We start from the raw sequence: 25,182 nt of genomic DNA, 5'->3' as shown, positions 1-25,182 counted from the left end.
ATAATCTGGAATGCAGCTGATAATCTAAAATTATCCAATAATAAACTAGAATGCTAGAACTTCACAAATCAGAGTTCAAACACGTAGTGCTCTATACACCGTGTAGTCTATATAGTTTGTGCTGAATGAGCAAACATATTGTGTGAAAGTTCAGTAATGTGCCTGACATATTTTTTCTTTCCATAAGCCAATGTGAAAACAGCACACCTAAAAGCAGGGTTTTTAAAATTTTTTAAAAATTTTATTTAGTACAATTGGAAATGTCAGAAGACGATTGTATTCCATCCCCAATTTTTCATACTTACAGCTTATGTGCTTTCAAACGAACACCAAACAAAAATTGACTGTGTGCATGTGCTTTTGTAAATCACATGCACACAGTATATTACAAACAAATATTACATATATTATTGTAAAATTTTATTGTATGAAATAAAAATATTCATTAACATTTTTGAAGTAATAAAGGTTTTTCGATCAATCTTAACACATATGGTCAAGTACTGTATCATTTTCAGATTGATTTTAGAGTGCATAAAAAATCAAAAGCACACAACACTGCATACTGGTACAAAATTTACAGCATTATCTGAATGTTCAGATTGCAGATGTGAGATCCAGTGCTGTCATTACTGTCAGAAGAAAATAGCATCACTTTTCCAAAAACAACTATGTTTATAAACTCAAATATAAGACCTGTTTTTCTGTCTGAAACCTGACTAGTGAAAATGGACTAAGTGTCCAAATGATTGGTCATGCTGAGATTTGGAAATTCTAACACAGATTAGATGATTGTTAGAGAGCACAGTCTTCTGACAGAGTTCATAGCCTACTGGGTAACCAATCTACCAACATTCAACATGGGAGTAGAACTAAAAATTCAGAAGAATGAGAGCTAAGGAAATTCCTAAGAGAAAAGAACAGCTAACCATTTTGAGCAGAAGTGGAATTCCCTGATACTTTGAAGGTATTTAGCTGTTCAACTATAACTCACTTACTCACTCCACAAACCAGTAACCTGATAACCAAATGTAACTACATATGCTACTAACTGTATTTACACCACACAAACTTCTACTTTACATATATTTGCTACAGTTTTTTTATTTTCCTTTTCTATATATATAATAGGGGATATATATCCCCCTAATCAAAACTTTTCACTTTATAATAAATAATTTAGATCAGTAAGATTGTATTTTATTTCTACAAAATATAATTATTTAAAAAACAAATTATAAATTAGAAAGTTTATTTTACTCAACTCTTTCTCCTATTTCAGTCATATCTCCTCCAGGAAGAATGGTCAAATCAGTTTCCAGGGCACATGCTTTGATTACTTGATTATATTTCTCATGATTCATAGCATGATGGAATAGTATATTATCTCTCAATGTGGCATTCTGAATCCATGCTTGCTGTGCTACATATGCAATATTTCCCTAAATAACAAGTTTTAAATATTAAATTTCTAATACATTGTTTAATTTTAAAATTTAAATTGAGTGCACATACTTTTATATTAACTCTTCCTTCTAATTTGTCCATATCACCCAACATGGCAGAGAGTAGAGATGATTTTCCAGAACCAACCTGCCCAACTACAGCTACTAGAGATCCTTCTGGAATGTTGATATTTATCTCTTTCAGTATTGCAGATTCATCTTTTGACCAAGAGAATGTACCATGTTCAATAACTATTGGATTAACTATAAAAATGCATACATTTTTAAATTACATTTCAGTAAAGTTAAAAGTAAAATATTTATAAAAAAATTAGTCAAAATCATAAACTACTTGAATACATCATATAAGTGATGTTTTAATTTCATATAATTCATAAAGTTTATAATTACTACAATTAAATATGATAATAGATTTATATGATAATGATAAATATGAATAGATATATATTCATATTCATATAAAATTGAGAATACAGTGCATTATGCTGCACAGTAAAATAGTGTATATAACTATAGGGGGGTCCTCATTTAACATGGTTAAACGAGGACCCCTAGGACCAAAAAGTTTTCACTAAGTGAATCTACATAAAACTGGGATCATAAATTCATAGAAAATATAAAAAAGGTTTAATTGCGACTTCAATAAAGCAAAACCAAATGAAAAACATGAAAGAAATCTTTATTATCCCTATTTACACATATGTAAAATATTTATTATTAATATAATTATATTAATAATAAATATTAATATATTATGTAATATTAATAAATAAGTGTGTGTAAATAGGGATAATAAAGATAGAATATCAGAAATTATTTATAATTATTATTTATAACTGAATTTCAGAAGGGCCTGGCTGTGTTTCATCATTTTCACTGACTACATTCATTTTTTGTATAACAAAATTCAGCAAAGTATGCTATTTCCTGCAGTTTATCTTTTCATTTAATACTGTTTTATAACAAGATAATAAATCTTTCATCCCGTGCTCAAATTTTTCTGCCTGTTCATAAACCGGATCATTTTTAAGAAAATAATTGACAATTTTGTTATACTTCACAAATGTGTCACGTAAACCATTAATGGGCAGCCCATTTTCACTGGAAATTTTATCAGAGTCCTCATCACTGTCTTCAATTTAATCAACTGTATACTTATATTATATATTATAATGCATAATATACTCTGTTATTATATTATATTCTAGACTGTAAGAGGCCCACTTCCTTTCAGGAACTCTATCATCAGTTTTGGTACACTCTATTGACGTAATTTTGATAAGAAAATCAGAAAAAGAAACAGAAAAACCAGTCAAAATGGAACCAAAATGACAAACACATGCACAATAATGCAATGCATCTTGTGTATGGTGATATGTATCAATGCATGTGTAGATTACATGATACAAAAGGAAATTACCATCCAGCAGGGAAACCTCGTAAGTGCAGGGAATTTTTAAGTGGTGTTCTAATTGAATTTTTTGACCATGTAACTACAGGGGCTTGAATAATGAATACTCATTAAACAACAACCTCCTGTATACTATATACACAGGAAAACCTAAACCATCTTTAATAGCCCTTTTAAAATGAAAAGAAGTTTCATCAAAAAATCCTAAAAACTTTGATAAATAAATCTGATATACTCTATTGGATGCTGATATTTTCATTTTCTGGTACTGGCCAGAGATGGGCTATCCAGGCCAAAAACCAAACTTTTTAAATGAAATATGATAGTTCTTAATTTATATTTGAATTACACTTAAAAAATTTTTGTCTAAAAACATTTTTTAAGTGTAAGATATTATATTTAAATTTAGAAAATAAAATTTCAAAGTAATAGCATATGAATATTCTTTATTTATAATCTATCAAAATTTGGGATCACTATTCATAATTAAATATTAGTTTACATAAAAATGCCAGCACATACAAAAAATCATTCAAAGATTAATATTACTAGATTAATATATTTTTTTTAGTTCTCAGATATCATAAGTACTTGAGATTTAAAAATAAAAGAAGACTCATAATGAATGAATTTGTTGTATTCAGAAATCATAGATGTGACTTTAATAATAATAATTTTTATCACAAGTTTGAGAAATGAATCTATTATAGAAAAGTAACCTAAATATTATATATTTCTTTTATGTGCATACCCATCACTATAACACAGTAAAAGTTTGAAAATCAATACTCCAGAAATACATGCCCATAGGTAGCTCAACGGATAAAACCACTAAAAAGTAATCCGTGATCATCTCTTTCATTATTGTAGAATCATCTGATCATGTTTAAAAACTATACATTAGTAGTTGGTCTAGGTTTTGACCAGGCCAATGAGCTATGATACAGATTTTTCTATATTTTCATTGCATGTCTAACAACTAAATAAGCACCAATTTTTCACAGAAAGATCTCCTGGGAGGTCTCTCCTTGGCAGATTCACTTCATGTTGCATCCAATCAAATCAAACCAGAAACCTGCACTTTTTAAAATGTACACTTTTATGAATTTTGCAGTTTGTTATTTGCCAATGTATTTGGAAAATGCAGAGACAATAACAATGAATTGTGGACAATTCCTTAATCAGTAAATCAAGTAAATAAGTATTATACTAGTAGATTACATTCATTATGATTACTCTAAATTTCTAAAACAAAGAATAGTCTAATTGTTGTTGTGTGCCAACTTTCAACAACATAAACAATCATCATATTCTCTACATAAATTTTCATCTAACAGAGCATTATTTCTTTTGTGAATATAATTTCCAGAATAAATTCATACTCAGTATTCATGGTAGTGGTTTTGCTATGAAATAATAAAAATATTATCATAATTTAATTGTTTTCTTTTTCTTCATTTCTCCTTAAATTTGAATCTTATAAGTTACCTCCTGAGAATTCAGGAAATCCTGAAATCTGGATCATCCCATCAATCCCCTAGGAGTCCAATTTCCAAACCTTACTCTGATATATATATATATAAATTAAATATAAATAGAAACTGACACTATAAGAAGAAATATTAATAGCATAATCATCATACAAAATGTGAAATCATAGAGTATAAAGTAATAAAGAAAATACAATACCAACAAATATATTAATGTTTCTCTCTCAAAACAATTACAAATGCAGGTAAACAGAACACAATTTTTCGATTTTGAAAAATTATAAATAAAACCTTTCATATAACAAAAACAAATTAAATACAATTAATTGAAGAATAGCAAATGATAAAACAAAATTAGCTATCTTCTATACTTTGGTATCTTTATTAATTCATCAAATTAAATTGTCATAAAAATAAAATACAATAATAAAAACCTTACAAACATTATTACAGTATAACAGATCAATACACCAGCAATGTCATTTTTAAACAATGAAAAATCAAATATTTGGAAATCTTTTAGTATGAATTAATATTAAAAATAATTCTTCCTATCATATAAATCAAATTTTCTCATAATATAAAATAAACTCAAATAGTGAGAAATGTCAGTTTTTTAATAATATGAAAGAACCCTATATCTTCAAGTTGCTTTTTCAAAGAGTAATGAAACTCATTGTATCATAACACTGAAAGACTAAAAGATTATAGGACACAAAAATTAAAATATAATGATAAAAATTTGACAGAAAAGCATTTTTTTAAATCAACAGTTTTTTACTTTAGATAAGAATTACATATGATGTCCCATAATTCATGCACCATTGACAAATTAATGAAATTTGCACATCTTGATATATTTTGGGAAAGTCAAATAAGAAATGAAATCAGTTTATTATGTATATAAATATATATATATATAAACTTTTTATAAATTAAAAGAAGTATCATTGATTGGAAGAAAGAATTTATTGTTAATAAAAACATCAATAATCATAAACAGATTTTAATCATGTTTAAAGACAATTTTCCAAGAAAATAATTATCATAAAATACATTTTGTCTAAAATATATATTTATAATGAAAAACTTCATCTGTCTTTTGAATTTAAAGACCATAAATACAATCACTTCTCATTTAACAGCTAATTCCAACAATTGATAAAATCTATTCAAAGAACATTACTCTTGTTCATCTAACTAATGTTGTGAAAATCTTAATTTGTGACTGTATTTTATATAATTTATTATTATATTACATTTCCTTTTTTTAAGAAAACAAAATCCTTATTGTTAATTTCAATTTCTTTCACATTTTTTATCAAAATTGCAGTTCATTACTAGTAGTAAGCAATGGAAAAATTTACTGGTAGAAACTATGATTTTATGTTAATGATAAAACTAAGAACTGTAATTTCTACCACCTGAGAAAAAAAATCCAGCAACAAGTTGCTTAATTTCCCAGCAACATCTGGAAGTACCATCTGTTATCATATTTTAAAAAATACTTTTTATATTTTTAACTATTATAAAATGGCAAAAACCTTAATTTTGAAGGTAGGGATGGGTTTTATAAAAAATTGTAAATGCTAATAATGAGTAAAATCATCATTAAGTCTGATCCTACTGGAGATACAAATGACTTCCTTTACCCCTACCCCTTGACCTCTAATCACCAAAATTTAATAGCATCAATCCCCTAATAAACAAATCTACCTGCAAAATTTCAAAAATTTTCAATAAAAAGCACAGGAGTTATTAAGCTTCAAAGAACGTAAACAAAATTGTGCCCCGTGCGCACTAACATCCATACATATGGAAAGAAATTCAAATTTTTTTTTTTTTGTATTTCTTGATGTTTCAAGGTCCAGAGTCCAAAAATGTAAAAATCTGGGTGGGCCATTTTTTGATTGACTGTCATATTACCCTCTGTTATATATAACAGTCAGGAAAGTAATAAATAATTCAAAATAAATTATAAACATTTATAACTTACTTGACATTATTTATTTCTTCTATTCACTAAAAATAACAGTTGAGTGCATCAAATTATTTTCAACATATATCTTTTAACAACATTTAAAAGAATAATTTATTGTTATTTTAGGAACTGATGTTTAAATTTTGGAAACATGATCACTAACAAGGTTACAGAAGTTATAACTTATATAATAAGCAACAAAAACTATTTCTATGATGATAATGTTTAACTAAAGCTTCTCATAAAGCTTAAGTTTATGGTCGGTTGTTAAAACACTGTATTATTATATTCTATTTGCTAACGAATTTAAGCCCTATCTATCTCATTATTATTTAAGAATCCCTAGCTTATTAAAATAAATCAGTGTTAAACAAGAAGTGATTATAATTATTGTTCTTATTCAATATATTCCACTTTCATAACATTAATTTTCATTTAACTAATTTATATATAAAAGAAATTATTGAAATTAAATAAAATAATCAATAATTTCAAAAATATAACTGCTGTATATTAAAGTATAATTTCTAATATAAAAAAAAAAGATCATTTTCCTACAGTAGATATTTGACTCACCCAAATCAAGACCAAGACATGCAAGGTTAGACTTTGGAACTTGATTTTCCTCCTATAGTACATGAATTATAGAATATCCAGTAAAATCTAAAGAAAAAAGAATTAAATTCTGCACTCAATATAGCCTCAAATCATTTCATATCATCATAATACATAAATTTCATATATTACTTAAACTTTATAACTGAGATGTAATGAAGTTTCTATCAAAAGGATAAGTTACTTCTCAAATCATAATTTTTATCATCATGTTATATCTAATTTTTATAATGCATGTAGAAATACATTGTATTTCTACATGCATTTATTTCTTGAGATTTATTTATAAATGTAACAATGTGTATTTTGAGAAACTTGTATTTCAAATTTATTATATTATAATAAATTATGCAGTTTTTGTGACATTACACTGTAAATAATTTTCAATGTAAAAGATTGTAAATTAACTTTAATATATTAAGAACTAAAAACAATTTTGGTAATCTATTGATTTATATATTTATTTCTGGAATAGTTTTGTTTGTATTTTGTTATTCAAACACATAACAGTTTATTTCTTGAGATTTATTTATAAATTTTGAAATTTATCATTTAGATAGCTAGCTTAAACCACAATAAAATGCACATGTTGCTTATTAAAGATGTTGAGAATTAACTTTGTTTTTAAACTCTTCGGTACCAAGGAGGCCTTTTTGACATGTCTATCATGGATTCAGCCAAACTCTCAATACTTTATGATCTATATAACATTAACTAAAGATGAGCTTCTTTATATGGGTAAAGACATGGTGAACTGTAATGGTTAAGCCATCCAGCAAGATACTGAAATTCTGTCTCATTCAATTCATTTACTGTTTAGAAAACATTATGGATAGGTTTATTTATTAATGTCTTCTAATTTGAAAGTTATTTAATAATATTTTAAACTGTATATGAATACTATTTTAATTAATATAATATAATTATTTTCATATTGTAGATTTTAAATATGAAACAAATAAATCAAAATAGTAAAATTGTCATATTTAGTTCCAATCTTTTTTAGCAAAATGATCACTGACAAAATAGAAAATAACACTGTTGAATATTAACAAAGTAAAGCATTGCATGGTCAAGCTAACACTCATTTTAAATGCATATAATTATTTTAGTCGTCTAAATTCGATTTACATGTTATTAACATGACAATTATCATATCCTGACCATCAACAAAACTAACAATTCATTAAAACTGGCCTTGAAGAATTCATTACATATATAAATTTTAATTTTTCCACATTTCCATTATTTGAAATCTTTCCAAGTTATACTATTCAATTAATCACTATTTATTTATTTAATTGATAAGTAATGGTAACTAATGTCAAAGTTTCAAATATATTGAAACATTTTTGGTTCAAAGATATTTGGATAATTATATGCTATTTTGATGATAAAATTTAAATTAAAAACAGTAGCTTGTTTTTGTTATGAAAATTTATTTTGAAATCATTCCTAATAAATATTGTCCTATTATCTTTTTATTGGTTACTACTTATAAACTACACAAAAGGTATTTATACTTCAAAACTACATTAAAAAGTAGATATACTGGGTAATCATAATTAATGTAACCCTATTCAATGCCATTTATAAATGTATTTAGCAGTTCAAACACAATTAAATTTGGTATTCTGTTGACATTTTAAGATGTTCAGAAGATATTTCTGAAAAAAAAAAAATTAATACCAAAACTTATCACTATGGAGCACTTGACACTGCAAACAATGAAAAAGGAGTTTCCTTTGCATAAGCATAAATGTACTGTATCCTTTGCATTGTATGTTGCACTCAAATTCTGGATTTAAAACTGGCTGCATTACATTTGATCATTCCACATTTTAACAGGTACAATGGTCAAAATGTGCAGTTCTTGTAAAGCTATTTTATAAAACAACACCAATGTTGTGGTGTTTGGGAATGTTCTCTTATTTCAAGGAAACTAGACCTCTGGGAGTTCAATCTTGTCAAGGGTGCAAACCTATCACTTCACAAGTCACTGAAGACTCTACCACAACTATTGTTGAACAATGATGTTCAACTGCTACGATACTATATGTTACGTGTCATGTGGCACAGTGCACAGAAAAAAATTGGTGCATTGTTATCTGTACAAGATTAGCTGCAACTTGCAATTACTTACCAGCGATTGGAAAATCTAACTGATCTTTGCATTCCCCCTCCTTGACACATTAGAAATAAATATGTCTTTAGCCATGAAAGATCCTATGAAGCAACAAGACATCTTTACATCAATGAAACAGTCAACGACCATAACTATTATATTTGAACCCTTATGTATTCCATCAGATTTCATTGCATTTGTATACCTGAAGTAACAGTCTAGTATGCATTCACAGCCCCATTCATTCTTGGTCCATTCTTCTTTAAAGAAACTAGTCCTAATGAGCCTGTGACAGGCTCCATGGCCCAGAGATATTGAAAGATACTCAACACTTTTGTATAACAGCAACAACAGCACACAACAGGTTTTCGGCATCATCATCTCATCAATAACAGAACAATTAGTTGTGTGTTTCATACCACCTGGGCACCTCATTTTCTGGATCTTAATCTGCATGATTTTTGGTTTTGAGAACACTTAAAAAGTTTAGTTTATCACATACATTTTGAAAATGTTTTCATATATTATAAACATATTTCATAATAATGATTCACCATTTTAAAAACTAGCAATCATAAGAAAATTATTATTTAAAACAAAACTGAAATCAGATTTCAACGATATAACAGCATGAATCAATTTACACACAAACCATAATTACAATCAAAATCATTACACATTTATTGTTTATTTATCTATGTTCATAATCTTGTTACAATTATCAAAATTATTTGATCAAACATTTCTAAGAATTAAATAAAATTCAGAAATTTAGTTTTCAGTTAAGTATAATGGAGTGTCCCCTCACAAAAGCATTATTAGATACTAAATTTGTCTAGTAATTAAGTAGCATTCAAGGTTTTTGTTCTGCTTACAGGCAGCAACAATTTTTCTGTTTTAAATACGATTTTTCAATAATTAAAACTATTAGGAGAAAAAGCCAAATGTTAATTTTTTCAAATATGAACCCATAAAAGCTGATCTCCAAATATTCCATTCCTAAACTTTCTGTATTTTATATCAATTCAGAAAGCTGATGATATTTTAGACAAAATACAACAAATCTACTTACTTTCATATTTATCATGAGTTACATATTGCTCCAATTCTTCATTAGTCAGGAATTTGTTAAGTCTCTTTACAGAAACTGTTGCCTGCAAATTTAAACTTCCTGTTACATACAAATTTAATTTACATTAAATGTTCAAAAAAGTTCATTTTTATTTTTAATTAAAAAACTTTTTTTAAACTCAGACATTATAAAAATAATTAAATACCATATTATTTAGACTTTAATTTTAAAATATTTGACTATTTTTTCTAACAAGTTATCTTCGTCATCATAACAATTTTAAAGCTACAAAACTGAAGTTTGGCAAACACTATCCTCATAGAAACAAAAAGTCTTTAATTTATTTCATTACTTTTTTATAAATGTAAGCAATTTTTTTAATTTATTTATACTTTAGGGAAGTGTGATGATTATTATTAATTCATTTAAATTTTAATTATATTTATTATGTTAACAAGATTCTAAACTTAAAAAAAATAATAACCAATTTGAAGTAATCAATATACATTCCTTTTTTTCTTTATTTCATGCCAAATAAAGCATCAATGGTTTTCTTTTAATTATACACTAATTACTTTTAATATTTAGAAATTCATATAACTAACATTTTAAATGTCATTTCAATTGTGGGTCAACTTCCTTAAACGGATTAGCTAATTTTAAGACACAAAGGTTATCTATCTAATATACGTATATATATTCTGATTAATGCTAACATAGTTTTATCATTTGATTCTGAAATAATATTTTCAATAATACAAGCTTACCTGCACAATCATGGAGATTAACATAGGAAGCATAGTTAGAGGAAAACGCAAAATATGAAACAATGTCAGTGCCACAAAGGCTTTTTTTGCATCAAGAATATTATGTTCACTGATCATGACAAAAGTCGCAAATGATGTTAATGATACCTATTAAATAAATTTATATAATTAATAACATAAAATATTCTATTAAACATTAAATTCAGTGTAAAACAGGACCAGACCAAATGCAATATTGGATATAATTATATACAATATAGTCAAGTTATTTACTTTAATTTGAAGGTAAACTAAATATGGATAAGTATTATAATTACTATTATAGATAATTAATCACTTCTTATTCAGGGTTTTTTGGAGCTCTACTGACCATCATATTTAGTACATATGCTATTCAACGTACCAGAGAAAGGATTCCATAAAAACTTTAGTTCCAATATCCACTGATAACGAATGTTCTTGTAACCCAAGAAACAGAAAGTTTGTATAAAAGTACATTTGTTTATTTTTCCTTTTGGTAGGTAAAAGAAGTAAATGCACAAACATTACAAGTACTTTTCTACTGACAGTTGTGCTGAATAGGCAACTCATTTTACCTAATTGTGCATTAATTATAAAATTCTTTACTCAGATATAATGCAGCAATTGTCAACTTCTACAGTTAAAAGGATGACTTGAAGTTTAAGAAAACTTTAGAAATGGGGCCTAGAAAAAGACTAAAATTTGTATCACTAACATTTCAACTGTCATCATTTCCATATCACTGACTAATGTCACTGATACTAGCAGCATATGTTAAATAGCAAGACAACTGAATATGCATTATTACAAAGTAACATACTTTTAGCCATTCAAAACTGGTCAAAAGATGCAACAAGAAAACTTTAAAAAATGACTGATTCCTAACAGGATTTTTCTGAAAAGATGAGAAGTCAATATCATCAGTCCTTGAAATATTCTGTGAAAGAATAAGGCCTTTTTTTTATCTGAAAATACTCAAAAATTGTCCAAAATTTAGACTTCAGATGAACCTCATGCTATCTAGCAAATTCCATTACTTTTACTGAATATCAACATTTAAAGTGGAATCACTAAATTTTATAACAAGTCTACTCTTTTCATGGAAATCCATCCAGCACCAGCAATAACCCATTTCATTACTTCACAGTATTATCTTCATATGATGCACAATTTTGTTATACTGAAACTGCAACAATGAGAATGTCTGAATAAGACAACTTTTATGCAAGATAGATCATCATCTTATATTGCATGACTAATGCAGCAGTTTTTATAGCATGACTTCACTGAAAAAAGAGTGATTAGTCACTCTTTTGTGTTGAGTTAAATTAAGTATTTTGAACTGAGAATTCAAAAAAAGATCAGTGTGTGTTATTAATGCATTATTATTTAAAAAAAAAAATATCAAATTTATCACAAAAGCCTTTTATAAATTTAATTTTGTTAAATATAGAATTTATAGATAAAATATTAATTAATTTTCTTACCACAAATGGGGCACATGTCCATATAAATGCTGTAACAGAATGTAAATAAGCCATTCTTCTTAAATGTTGAATTTCCTTGTTTCTGATATCCAATACTTGTTGCAGAAAAGAATTTTCCCAAGCATATAATTTCAGGACTTTAATTCCTCCTAAAATCTCATTCATCAGCTTCACTCTTTCATCTTTTTTCTTCATTTGTTTCACCTAAATATTTAATAGTATCAATTATTTACAACTATTTTATCATTTAGCAATAATCTCTCTTTAGATTTTGAATTTTAAAATAGTTTTATTATAATGAGTCAAAACTATTTAAAGCAACCATAAAAAAAATAAATTTTCTATAGATTTATTACAAAGTTTATGTCAAATATGGTGCTGAATTTATATATATAATTAAAATCCATTTTATGATTACAGTATCTGTGAAATTAATTGTCATACAATATCTGTGATTTTATCTAACTTATACTTAAATCTGTAAGACTATAAATTATCAAAAATTTTAACTAAATTTTATAGTCTTACAAGATACTTTCTACACAAGTTTTAAAAAATATATTACAACTAGCAGATAGGCCCGGCGTTGCTCGGGCAAAAGTAATGATAGCGAAGATTAAGATTATTACGTTATAGTCACAGAAGAAAAAGAGTAATTTCATCAACAAACTAAATATTTTTAATAAAAGGTCGAATTTGAAAATCGAATATTGTAATATTGTTCGATTTTCAACGTGTTCTGATTATATCGTTCGATTTTCATCGAATGTTCTAAAGAAGAAAAGTCGAGAAAAACCGAATTTATCTGTTTAAATTTGAAAATCGAATATGTTCTAACATATTACTTTTTTTTTCTCCTCCAGCGCCCGTAAATCTTGCATGTCGCCTTCTCTTGTTCTCCATTGTTACTTAACACTTCTATTGATACTTAACACTTCCATTGTTGATGGAAGTGTTAAGCCTTAATCCTGTCCCTCTCCCCGTGGGGAGAAATTTCGAAAAATCCCTTCTTAGTGTGCGTTTTTGTGACATACTGTAACTATGTACCAAATTTCAACTTTCTACTCTTAACCGTTTGGGCTCTTAACATTTCCATTGTTACGTAACACTTCCATTGTTGACACTTCCATTATTACTTCATACTTCCATTGTTGCTTCACACTTCCATTGTTACTTAACACTTCCATTGTTGATGGAAGTGTTAAGACTTAATCCTGTCCCTCTCCCCCGTGGGGAGGAATTTCGAAAAATCCCTTCTTAGTGTGTGTTCTCGTGACGTACCCTAACTGCGTACCAAATTTCAACTTTCAACTCCTAACCGTTTAGGCACGTCTCGATAATGTATATAGAAGCTTTAATCCCGTCCCTCTCCCCGTGGAGAAGAATTTCGAAAAATCCCTTCTTAGTGTGCGTTTTCGTGATGTACCCTAACTGTGTACCAAATTTCAACTTTCAACTCCTAACCATTTGGGCTCTGCGCTGATTATTATTATTATTATTATTATCAACTCGTCTCGATTATATATATAGATATAGAATATATTTATTAAAAATTAATAATAATTCAGTTTATTCAACACATCTTGTAGAAAAATATTATAAATTCATTCTTTATTTGAATTTTTTCTATATTTAATTACAAAAAACTTATAGTTTAAAGCTAACTATTAGACATCTCTCATGATTGACACTCCTCTACCTCATCCTATACAAACAAAGAAGAAAAAAAACTATAAAATGGAATCTTGGTTATAAAGTGTAATAATTAGTCTTGTTTAATCCATTTAGAAATCAATGTATGCATGATAATGATAATGTTAGACTTTCATTTCTGGAAAATAAACAGAAAATAATATTTGTGTATTAGAAATCACAAATATCATCACTGCACAAATTGAAGTAGCTTACAGTAGTTTCACTTGTCTTCTTGTGTACTGTAAAACTAGTAATACATTTTATTTCTTTCTTAGATGACAGTTATTCAGGGGTTCAAAAAACTCAGTAGTCTAGTGGTCAAATACTATCAGAGAATTTTAATTGGTTATCAAAGAATTACAAACGGTAACCAACAAACTATAGCTATCAGTCCAAAACTATTATCCTGCATACCTGCATCCATGGGTATTTGTCTAAAAAATTAGTTATATGGTGTGTGAAAAAATTGTAAATAAGCAAATTTTAAAAATTATTGGTAAAAATTGATTATAATTTACTTTATTTTTTAAACAAATAAACTTTTAGATGAGCTAAAATTATTAATTCTGAAAGAATTAGATTGAAATTGAGATAAAGTTTTATAAAAAAACATGGCCATTTAATTAAAATATTCTTAAAAACTTAATATAGTACTTAAAATTTACTATAAAATGATGATACTATAAAACTTTTTCCTGATTATGAACCTTGCAATTTTAAATTAACTTAAATGTAAAAAACAGGAATAGTGGTTTCAGTTTTTACATGTTAATTTCTAGAAAAGTTCATTTTCACTCCCACAGAAATTGAGGTATGAAAGAGAACTGAGGTGTACTCCAAAGAAATTATAACATATATTATTATTTTAAAAACTTATTTTTATTGTGTGATTTTTAAAAGGTATGTATGTAACCTTAAATACAGTTAATTCACAAAATTTATTAAAATAAATAAATGTCTAAAATCTAATAGTGCTATACAGTGCATCACTTTTGATTTGATGCAACAATGGTCAAATGGTTATAAACTGATTCCAAGATGGTGTTGTTTGTACTATACTATGCACTTCTAAATTTTAGTTGAATTCTTTCAGTTATGTATGCACTAACAGGGTCTTTTCCTCCCTCCACTATGAGTTTGGATAGACCTATAATGGGGTGGCCAAGTGTTGAAAGAAATGACTCAAATAAAGACAAGATAAGGAATCAGATAGTAATTAATACATTAAATAATTTGATATTAATCAAGACTGAAGAAACAAGCATAGAACTACGTAATAATGAAATAGACTTATGGTTCAATCAAGTGTATCTACATATTCAGCACCCTGGAGCAAGTAGAATCGATGTGTTCCTTTGTTCCTCAGAAGAGATCTCACAAAATTTATTTTGAAGATTTAATTTAAAAACATACATCTAATTATTTCAATTTAAAACCTTACTTAATAACAATTTATTTGAAATTCAAGGCATTTCAACAATAAAATATTCAATTTAATAAATAAAAAAAAAACATCAAAATTGTTTTCTTGATTTTTTGTTTGCAAATTGGTCAATTACTTTTTCCAGATCAAGTTGATAAGTTATTATTTTTTCAATTGATATAGTAGCCAGAGCTAAGATGATGTTGTGACACACTACTTCTTAAATAAGTTTTGATTAATTTTAGCTTTGAAAAACTTCATTCTGCTGTCACTGTCATTGCCAGTAAAGTTAAAAAAATGAGGCATGCTGCAATAATGTCAGAGAAGCTACTTGAGGCTGCAGTGTGAATTAACAGTAGTTCAGCAACTTCGCATATAGAAGTGATTTCTTTTACCTAAGTATAAAAACACATTTAAATCAAAGCAGTTGAGTCCAAAACTAGGTGAAATGTCGGAGGGATATGCTGATTCTGATCCTTCCAGAATATTTTTATCAGATGATGCAACAAGATATGCAGGTGATAAGCACTTAAAAAATGTACATAATTGTCAAATGGATTCAAATTTAATAGTTAATTGATTAATTATATCCAAAAAAATTTTTTATATATGTTTTTACAAGTTTTTATTTCACCCTTTCTAACTTGGCATCCTCATGATTCATGTGCCTGGAGCTGTTTGCTCCAACCACTCACAGTAGCTACGCCTCTGGTTCAATTCACCTCTGAAGAGACAAGTTGAACCATAAGTCTGTACATAAGAGCAGACATGTCTCTTATATACATCCATAGTTATTCTTAATTAGTAGACTGTTATTATTAACAGTGAATATTAATTAATAAATTCAGTGTCTCAAAAGATGTGTAATGTTTTATCATATTTGCTATATTATTGATATCACTATAGCAGTGCCCAAAAGGTACAAAGAATTAAAACAGTTCCAAAAGTTTTTGAAAATATATTAGTTTTACTTAAATTAATATTTAAAAAAAAAATACTAAAAAATATGGATAAACTCACCTGTAATTTTTTACTAACATTAGCTGCATAACCATTTAGAGGAATCACAAGAATCATTACTACTACTCCAGTCAAAACAGACACACCTAAAACATCCCATAAAAAAAATAATGCCAAAATGATTTGCAGAGGAGCTGACCATAGCATATTAATGAAGACCATTAAATCCATAAATCTCTGAGCATCCACTGACATCAAGTTAACTATCTCGCCTACAGTTGATTCACGACGTGAAAAATTAGACAGCACCAATGACTGAAAATGAATAAATATATTTTTCATAAATTCTTTAAATATATTTTAAGCAAAAGTATAATAAATCTTCAGTATAGATTATCATCGTAGGAAACATTAGCTTTTAATAATTTAAATCTTTCATAACTTCATCATTCATACATTTTTTACCTTTTTATAACCATCTAGTTTTTAATAAACTTGTTTTGTGAAGAAATATAATATGATCCGAGTCAGTTAACCAAAATATATTTTAAGATTGTATTAAGAATAAGTTATAACCAATTTGGATTAGCTGCATGTTATTCTGTCATTATTCATGAAATAACTATAATTACTATAATTACATAACTATAACTATAATTATATTTCACAAGAACTAAAGATATACAAATGTTAAAATTAGGGTTGGAGAGGTGACATTTCTTTGCCAACTGTGACTGATTTTCAACTTGATTACTTTCAATCCTTAGTATTTATATACACTGTCTATCATCTCATCACTGACACATAATTCATTAAGCTAATTTACTAATTAGCAATGCATTAGTGGTCCACTGACAGAGAATTGTAGCTGTGGATTTTATTCTATCCAAAAAATGAAAAATTACATTGCTCCATTTATAGAAATAATTCTGCCAAGTTTCAAAATTTTAGGTTTATCCAGTCCTGAAATATAATGCAAAATAGATGCCAACAGATATACACAAAATTTGTAAGTGTTTTACTTTCCCAACTGTTATGTATACACACAGTAAAGTACAAGTGCTCACCTACCTAAGAACAGGTTAGGTTCCTGAGGTTTTGTTGTAAGTTGAAAACTAATGTAGACAGCAGTGTTGTGGAGTTGGAGTTGAGCATTTTTGGACTGAATCAGTAAAATATATTCGACTCTGGGTACTCCGACCTCAAAGTTTACTATTAGTAAAATGTGAAGTAAGAAAAATACTTTTTAATTAAGTAATATCTAACGAAATTTCTTAGTAAACAGACACTTCAATAAATTTAGATATCAAAATGATATTAACCCATAAAGGTTGTTTCATAGCCAAATTTTATGCATATCTCACACAACATGCTCTATACTTTTTAAATTAATAAAACAGTTTTTATTAATTTACAGCCCATCAGTGGCCAAGTGAATAAAACCACCTAACACTTGTATTTAGTTGTGGGATCATGACTAACTACAAGTAAAACACTTATGATATCGCTTCAAAAAAATACCAAGCTTATCTTTACAACAGTGAAGCTCCCAAGAAAAAATTTCACTTTCATTTCTGGTGTTATAATTTTTACTTGGAGCAATATTATTTTATATTTCAGATGTTTTACTTTGGATGTTTTTTTGACTAATTTCACTAAATTTTTCTCTGTCTTTCTATTGGTTTTTCATTATTTATGACTATTATAGAGTTTTCATATCGTAGTTTGGTCTTAAAACAGTCAATAAAAAAAAGAAAAATTAAAATGAGATCAGAATCTAACTGCAACAAACTAAAAGAGGAAGAGAAAACTGCAAAATGTAATTAATAGGGTTGTTTCAGCTTAATTTCCTGGTTTAAGTTCTTAGAGCCAATTGCATCTATTTGTTTGAGATGATTGAATATTTTTTCCAAATTTCATATTTTAAAATTCTACTGTATACTTCACTTTCATTCAACCATCAGTAGGAAATTAATTATTCCCATTGTATATGGAGCAGGAGAAACTATTTTACAGATCAATTTATTACATCATGCATCAAATCATTATTTTTTGTGTTTTATTGTATTAATTTTTTTCTTGAAAATAATTAAATTTAAATCAATTAATTATTTAACTAATAAAAGTGGAATTCTTTTAGTTATTAAGATGTAGTTTGTTTTCTTTATGTATTCAAAGGTTTTTCCAAAGGTAAATTTATTATATTCATTTTTTGATTCTCACCACAATTTTAGTATAACTTTTTATACAGAAATTTTACTGATTGATTTGCCATACTGGGGGAAGAACTGGTATGTTATATATGTGTAAATGTTTATATAACTTGTCGGTAAAAACGCTGTATACATTATTTTATATTATTTTAGTTGACTGATGAGGGGCATAGGGCCCAAAACGTGTACCGTATCAACTAAATAAAGGTGGAAAAAAGCCATGTGATTGTTATTAACATGATTTTGTGTTTGACACTTCAGAGAAATTTTACATAAAAAAATACTCAGTGTTATCTTTTTTTATGAAAGAAATCATAAAGTGACATTTTAAAAAAGAGTAAGGTCGGAGTTAGAGTGGCATATTGCAAATTTGCTGGAGTCGGACTTTTTGTTTACCGACTCCACCATACTGGTAGAAGGTATATTTTTTACATTAAATAACCACTTACTATTGGTTTTTGTTGTTATTTCTTAAGTTGTAATAAATTAGATTATAAAATAGCATTTTATAAATATTATTTTTCAAATATACTACAAATTCTAATAACTTTTTAAATTAATATTAATCAAAAAACTTGTTTGGAATAATAATAAAATATGTCCAGATAATATATAAAGTTTCTTAATTTTAACAAGTAAAACAGCAAAGCCATTTTTGGGACAAGATGCAATCAACACGTGTGCAAATCTCGCACTCGCACCTGTTTGTAGAAACAGTTTCAGCATTTCGTATTTTCTTTTGACCTGTTCTCGGTCCCCTGACTACCTACAAGTCTGGTTTATTTTGTGCGCTGATGATTTGGGCACCAAATACTCTGTGCCATATTGCAAACCCTGACATGTAATCCTTCATACCTCTAAATACCTGTAAGGTGTGCGGCCATTGACAGCAGCACAATTTTAGAGACAAGACATAGTCTCATCAATAATAATTATAAATTTAAAACTTTAAAAAATATATTTCTACAAATATCAAACAAACAGCTGTATTTCTTCCAGCTGTTCATTTGATATTTGAAATAATTATCAGGTTGTTGTATTTATTGTATAAAAAGTATTTCTAAATCATTAATGATGAGAAGTGTTTTAAAGTTACTCAAATATATTGAAAAAGTCTATGTATTTTAATTACTAAAATTTTACAATATAGCATATTTTCATCAGTTAAAACAATAAAATTTGAATATATTATTTGTTTGATTAAAATTTTAATCAACTCATTCTTTAATAAAACTACATTTAACCAGTTCTAAACATGAAAATGTTTAAAATTTAAATTATATAATTATTTTTATTCATTTAATAGCTACAAAAATTCTTCAGAAATGTTGGAAAACTTCAATCCCATTTGATTGTTTAAACTGAGTAGAATTTTAAAATTTCTACATTCTGAATGATTATTTCCAACCTTAATTAAAGATCTTTATATATAATATCATATTTAAATTTGAAAAAATTGACAATGAAAAATTTTAAATTTAATTCAGTAAGACTTCTCTTACCTTCCTATATATACTTGAAATCAATGCAGTACGTATTCTCATACCAATTATATACATACGATGAAAATATACACCTAACATGAGTGACTGTAATGTGGCAGTGATGAATATTATAACAGCATATAAAATTCCTTTCCAAACAGGATCATTACTGGTAACAAATGCAATTAATGACCTATAATATATATAAAAAAATAATTGTATTATACAAACACACACACAATATATATTATACATATAATTTACAATAAATACTAGTATTATTGTTATTACTATTGCTGTTGTTGATTGTCTTACTTCATTGATATTGATAACTTGTACTATACTGAACTAAGAACAAGCAAAAAACTGAGAGCAAAAAGATTATTTTGTTTATGTGTTCAGGTATGTATCTGTGTTTAATCTATTCCATGTTGAAATTGTATTCTGTTGTGTGTCGCTCCATGTTGAATTTTTGTTGATGTTAAGCCTAACGATTCCACGCTTCAGAAAAAAATAATCATGGCTATTGTATTGTCAAAAATTATTTTTTTTATTTTGTACAAACAAAATAGACATATTAATAAATGTAAAAACAAAAAAACTTATATTTCAGAAGTTAATATAAAAATTATGCTGACTAGCAACATCTAGTGTCAAAAACGTCCTGATGAAAAAACGAGATATCTCGGGTCCACAGGTCAAGATCATTATGTTTTGATCCAAGATAGGTTGGGAATACCAAGGAATAGGTTAAAAGCTTTATGACTATGTGATATGTATTTAATATGAATCATTTCTATAAAATGATGTGCATGCTGTTACTAAATTCTAATGCTTCTGGACTTTAATAACAACATATAAAATGTAGTATACCGTATATAACATGATGCCTGTATATGACAAAAATAGATAAGGCACAATAAGTACTTTGCCCATTCTCCATATGTATTGTGGATGAGTTCTAAATATTTACTAATATATTAATGAATGTATTATTGTGTGATACTGGTGGAGTGTATCCTACTTGACATATACGTGGTACGATCCAAAAGTTCAGGGACTGCAGTAATCTATGACAACAAAAGCATGTATTTGAAGTTACAGCATATGAAATGGATTCTACCAAACCACCTCTATGTGTTTTAGGTTAATTTCACCCATGTCATGTGATTAAACCTCGAGCGCTGCTGTTTTTTTCCGGAGATAGTTACCTTTGTTCTGCGACATAATAAAAGTGGAGTTTCAAGAACAACCTCCAGCATTTTGACTTTGCCATGATAGAATCACCGTACACCTTTATTAGCAATTTTAAAGTCTCCATAGGTGTTTTACCTAAATGCTGACAAAATTTAATGTTGGAGGTTGTTCTTGAAACTCCACTTTTATTACGTTGCAGAACAAAGGTAACTATCTCCGAAAAAAACAGCAGTGCTCGCAGTTTAATCACATGATATAGGTGAAATTAACCTGAACACGTAGAGGTGGTTTGGTAGAATCCATTTCATACACTGTAACTTCAAATACATGCTTTCATTGTCATAGATTACTGCAGTCCCCGAACTTTTGGATCGTATCATGTATAATGATGCTGATATGCTGGACCAGGATCAAAAGCTTAACCACAGAACAAGTTATTATTATGTTTAAGTGCTATTCATGTAAGTGTCTAAGAATTTTCTGACTATGTGACATGTGTTTAGTATAGCAGCCTTCTGTAGTGTGACTGACATATGTGCTGTTCTGAAGCACTAATGTTTCAAGATGTGTAGTTTGACTCCTATGTATTGAATTTGCATTTAAAATGACGTTTATTTTCATGCATATTTTATCTCAGAGAATAATTATGTTCTGTAAAACTCTACAAATTTATTTTATAGAACTAAACTATTTAATCTGCATTGAAATATCAATGTTTTTTTCTATCCTCTATTCAATATAATTATTTATCCTATTCTTATCTGTGCAATTGTTTTATAACAAATTACAATGAAAATATAAAACAAGTCACTACGGTAATTCAGCTGAGTTACCATATTTTACATGCCATAAAATATAAATATCCATTTCAGCTCAGACTATTTAGGAAAAGTTTTTAGTGTATTTAAAACATCTAGTGCCTTTGGCACTCAGCCTAAAAAAAATTTTTACTATATTCTGGTTTCAAAAAAAAAAAAAAAAAAAAAAAAGTAAAATTGAATGCACACTTTTATTTACTAAAGAGAAATACTAAAGCAATTTGGAAATTCATTAGCCTATAAAAGACTTCACATATAAAATGCAGGAAATTTTTGAATCCCCTTTCTTACAGAAAAGTTGGATCTTACATGTCAAACTAGAACATTGCGTAATTTTGTCATATTGCAATAGAATTGAGAATTGAGGTGAAGCTGGAAAGAAAGTGGCAATTCTTGCACTTGCCACCACACAGGAGGAGATTCCTGCACTTGCTGACATGGAGAGGTGATCCAAGGAGCAAAGCAATCAGCATCAATGGCTTTGTTCTTGTGTTTTATTTGTTTTTCACTCCCATTTTCTGTTAGACATGTGTAATACTTTATTTTTGCCTCTTAAATTCCATTAAATACACTCAATTGCATCAGGAAATATGGATATTATTACTGTAACATCAATGTGCCTCGAAAACAAAGTCATAAACTTCGAATTTTTATTACATTTTTGCCATTTTCCATTAATTGTAATGAGGAATCCAAAGTTTTATCAAAATCAATCAATCAAATTTTGAGAACAAATGCAATTCTGTAAGCCACACAGAAGAAACTTTGTTAATGCTCCACCTCAAATATTGTAATTAATGCATATTTAACAGTGGATGAAAAGTTGGTTAATGGGCCATCCTCATTCCATTTTCAACTGGCTCATGAACAAGGTAAAAAATGTTAAGTGTGGTTTAAGCTTCACCCACTATTAAGGGTGCATTAATCAATTCAGCTCAACTTACAATTGGTTCTACGAAATTAAAATTCTTTTTCTAAAACAAATTTAAATACATCAAATTTTATGATCCATTTTGGTAATATTTTTCTTTTTTACTTTTCCAACTCTTATGTACACTATATAGCCAAAAGTCATGGTACACCTAATTCTTTTGGTTTGGAAGGTCTAGACCATGTACTTAATAGAGGATTGGGCCTCCTTTTGCTGCTATAATAGCATTCACTCTTGTGAGTAGCATTTTCATCAAGTTTTGATACACTGCTGATGGAATTTGTCTCCATTTGTCCCTTAATATGATAAGTTCAAAGGTGTTTTTTAGATGAGTTGGTCTGGCACATTATTGGTGCTCCAGCTCATCGCAAAGATATTCAATGTTCCATTTAATGGGGTTGAGGTTGAGACTTTGATCAGGCCAGTCAAGCACACCCTTGTGATTTTCCTGAAACCATGTTGTTGTAGACTTTGCTTTATGGGCTGGAGCATTATTGTTCTGAAACAGAAAAGGATCAGTTTCGAACTGCTGCCACAATGTGCGAAGCATATTGTTAATCAAGAATGTCTTCAGTAAACACTGGCATTCACTGCACCCTTGATCAGAACCAGTGGCCTACATCCATACCAAGAAAAACAGCCCCAGACCTATTAGTTATGATGCCAATACCACCACATTTTACAGTTTGCACAATACACTCCAGTAAATCTTGTTCACCTGGCATCTGCCACGTCCACATGCGTCCATCCAAGTGCCAGATCATGTATCATGATTCATAACTCCACAGGACCTGTTTCCATTGCTCCACAGTCCAATCACAGTGTGATCACGTGCCCAATGCAAGACATCACTTGGAGTGTTGCTTGTACCATTTCAAGTGATGTCTTGCATTGGGTATGTGATCAATAGTTTGTGGGCAGAAGTATGATTATGAAATCTGACTCTTTATCACTTCCTGTCCTGTTGCTGGCCTGTATGCCTGACCTGTTCCAGAAATACTCAGGTGATTGTAGTCAAGGCTGATTGGCAATTAGCTCACACAACACATCACAATGCTCAGCAATTCTGTTTGAACAATACTCTGGGTCTACCAGTGAGAATCAGGTCAGTAGTTCTCTTTTGTTTCCATTTCACTGTCATAGTGCTGACAGCAGACTTTGAAATTTCTAACTGCTGCGAAATCTCCCTTACAGAATTTCAGGGCTCCTATAATTATTCTTCTCGTGAATGCATCCAACTCTCTCCTTCACACCATGTTGGAGGAAAATATGCATATGATGCAACCACACATCTTAATCAGCATGCCCTAATTTGCATACAGTCACTTTGTTTCGAGCAAATTCTTTCTAATCATGACTTTTGACTATATAGTGTATACATAACAAGGGAAAGTATTGGAATCATGTCAAATTTGACCCTCAAAGTTTTTTGCAAATATCCATATTTTATGACTTCCTGAATCCAGAAAAGTAAAAACAGACAAAACTTTAAACCTTTCTTTTTTCTATTTTAATTCATACTTTTAATTTTTAGATCCCATTTCTGTATATAAAATCTGTAAGTGTGGTTCCCTCCCAGGTAAATTCAGTTTGGTTTTATTTTTTAGTATTTTTTGTAATTTAATAATCACATATTTAGTACTTGGCAAAGGATATTACCGTATTTTACGGACTATAAGACGCACCTTAATTTTGGAGGCAATTGTTCGAAGAAAAAAGTGCATCTTATAGTCCATAAAATACGGTGTATATTCCCTTTATTAATTATGATTAAATTTTTAAAATATGTTTTTCCTTGTGGCTTTGCTCAGGACCAATTTTTTAAAGAACTGTCAACAGCTGAAAAGGGATTTAGACCAAAATGCATTCAAAAATGACAATTCAAAATGATTAATTTTGCTACATTCCTTTAAACACACATCCTATATGATAAGTCCTACATTTGTCGAGTTTAAGACTTAAGAAGCACAACAATAGAATAGGACAAGAATCTTTGAACACAATGAATACATATTACCATCACTAT

The 25,182-nt window shown here is 28.3% G+C and overlaps 1 protein-coding gene across 1 annotated transcript in view; it reads right to left on the bottom strand.

Annotated features, from left to right (window-relative positions):
• Positions 1-25,182, bottom strand: part of LOC136981254 (multidrug resistance-associated protein 1-like) — a 67,164-nt gene that overhangs the window by 6,491 nt on the left and 35,491 nt on the right. The window contains exons 9-15 of the mRNA XM_067277539.1: positions 20,229-20,403; positions 16,574-16,828; positions 12,436-12,639; positions 10,928-11,074; positions 10,161-10,242; positions 1,516-1,709; positions 1,266-1,442 (exon numbers count right to left, since the gene is read on the bottom strand). Of these exons, the coding sequence (XP_067133640.1) occupies positions 1,266-1,442; positions 1,516-1,709; positions 10,161-10,242; positions 10,928-11,074; positions 12,436-12,639; positions 16,574-16,828; positions 20,229-20,403 (1,234 nt within the window). The remainder of the gene's footprint in view (positions 1-1,265; positions 1,443-1,515; positions 1,710-10,160; positions 10,243-10,927; positions 11,075-12,435; positions 12,640-16,573; positions 16,829-20,228; positions 20,404-25,182) is intronic.

The sequence above is a fragment of the Centruroides vittatus genome, unplaced genomic scaffold (assembly GCF_030686945.1).
Source record: "Centruroides vittatus isolate TY-2023 unplaced genomic scaffold, ASM3068694v2 contig_749, whole genome shotgun sequence".
Lineage (NCBI taxonomy): Eukaryota > Metazoa > Arthropoda > Arachnida > Scorpiones > Buthidae > Centruroides > Centruroides vittatus.
Note: the sequence above shows the minus strand (reverse complement) of the source record. Positions and strands in the feature narration are given on the sequence as shown.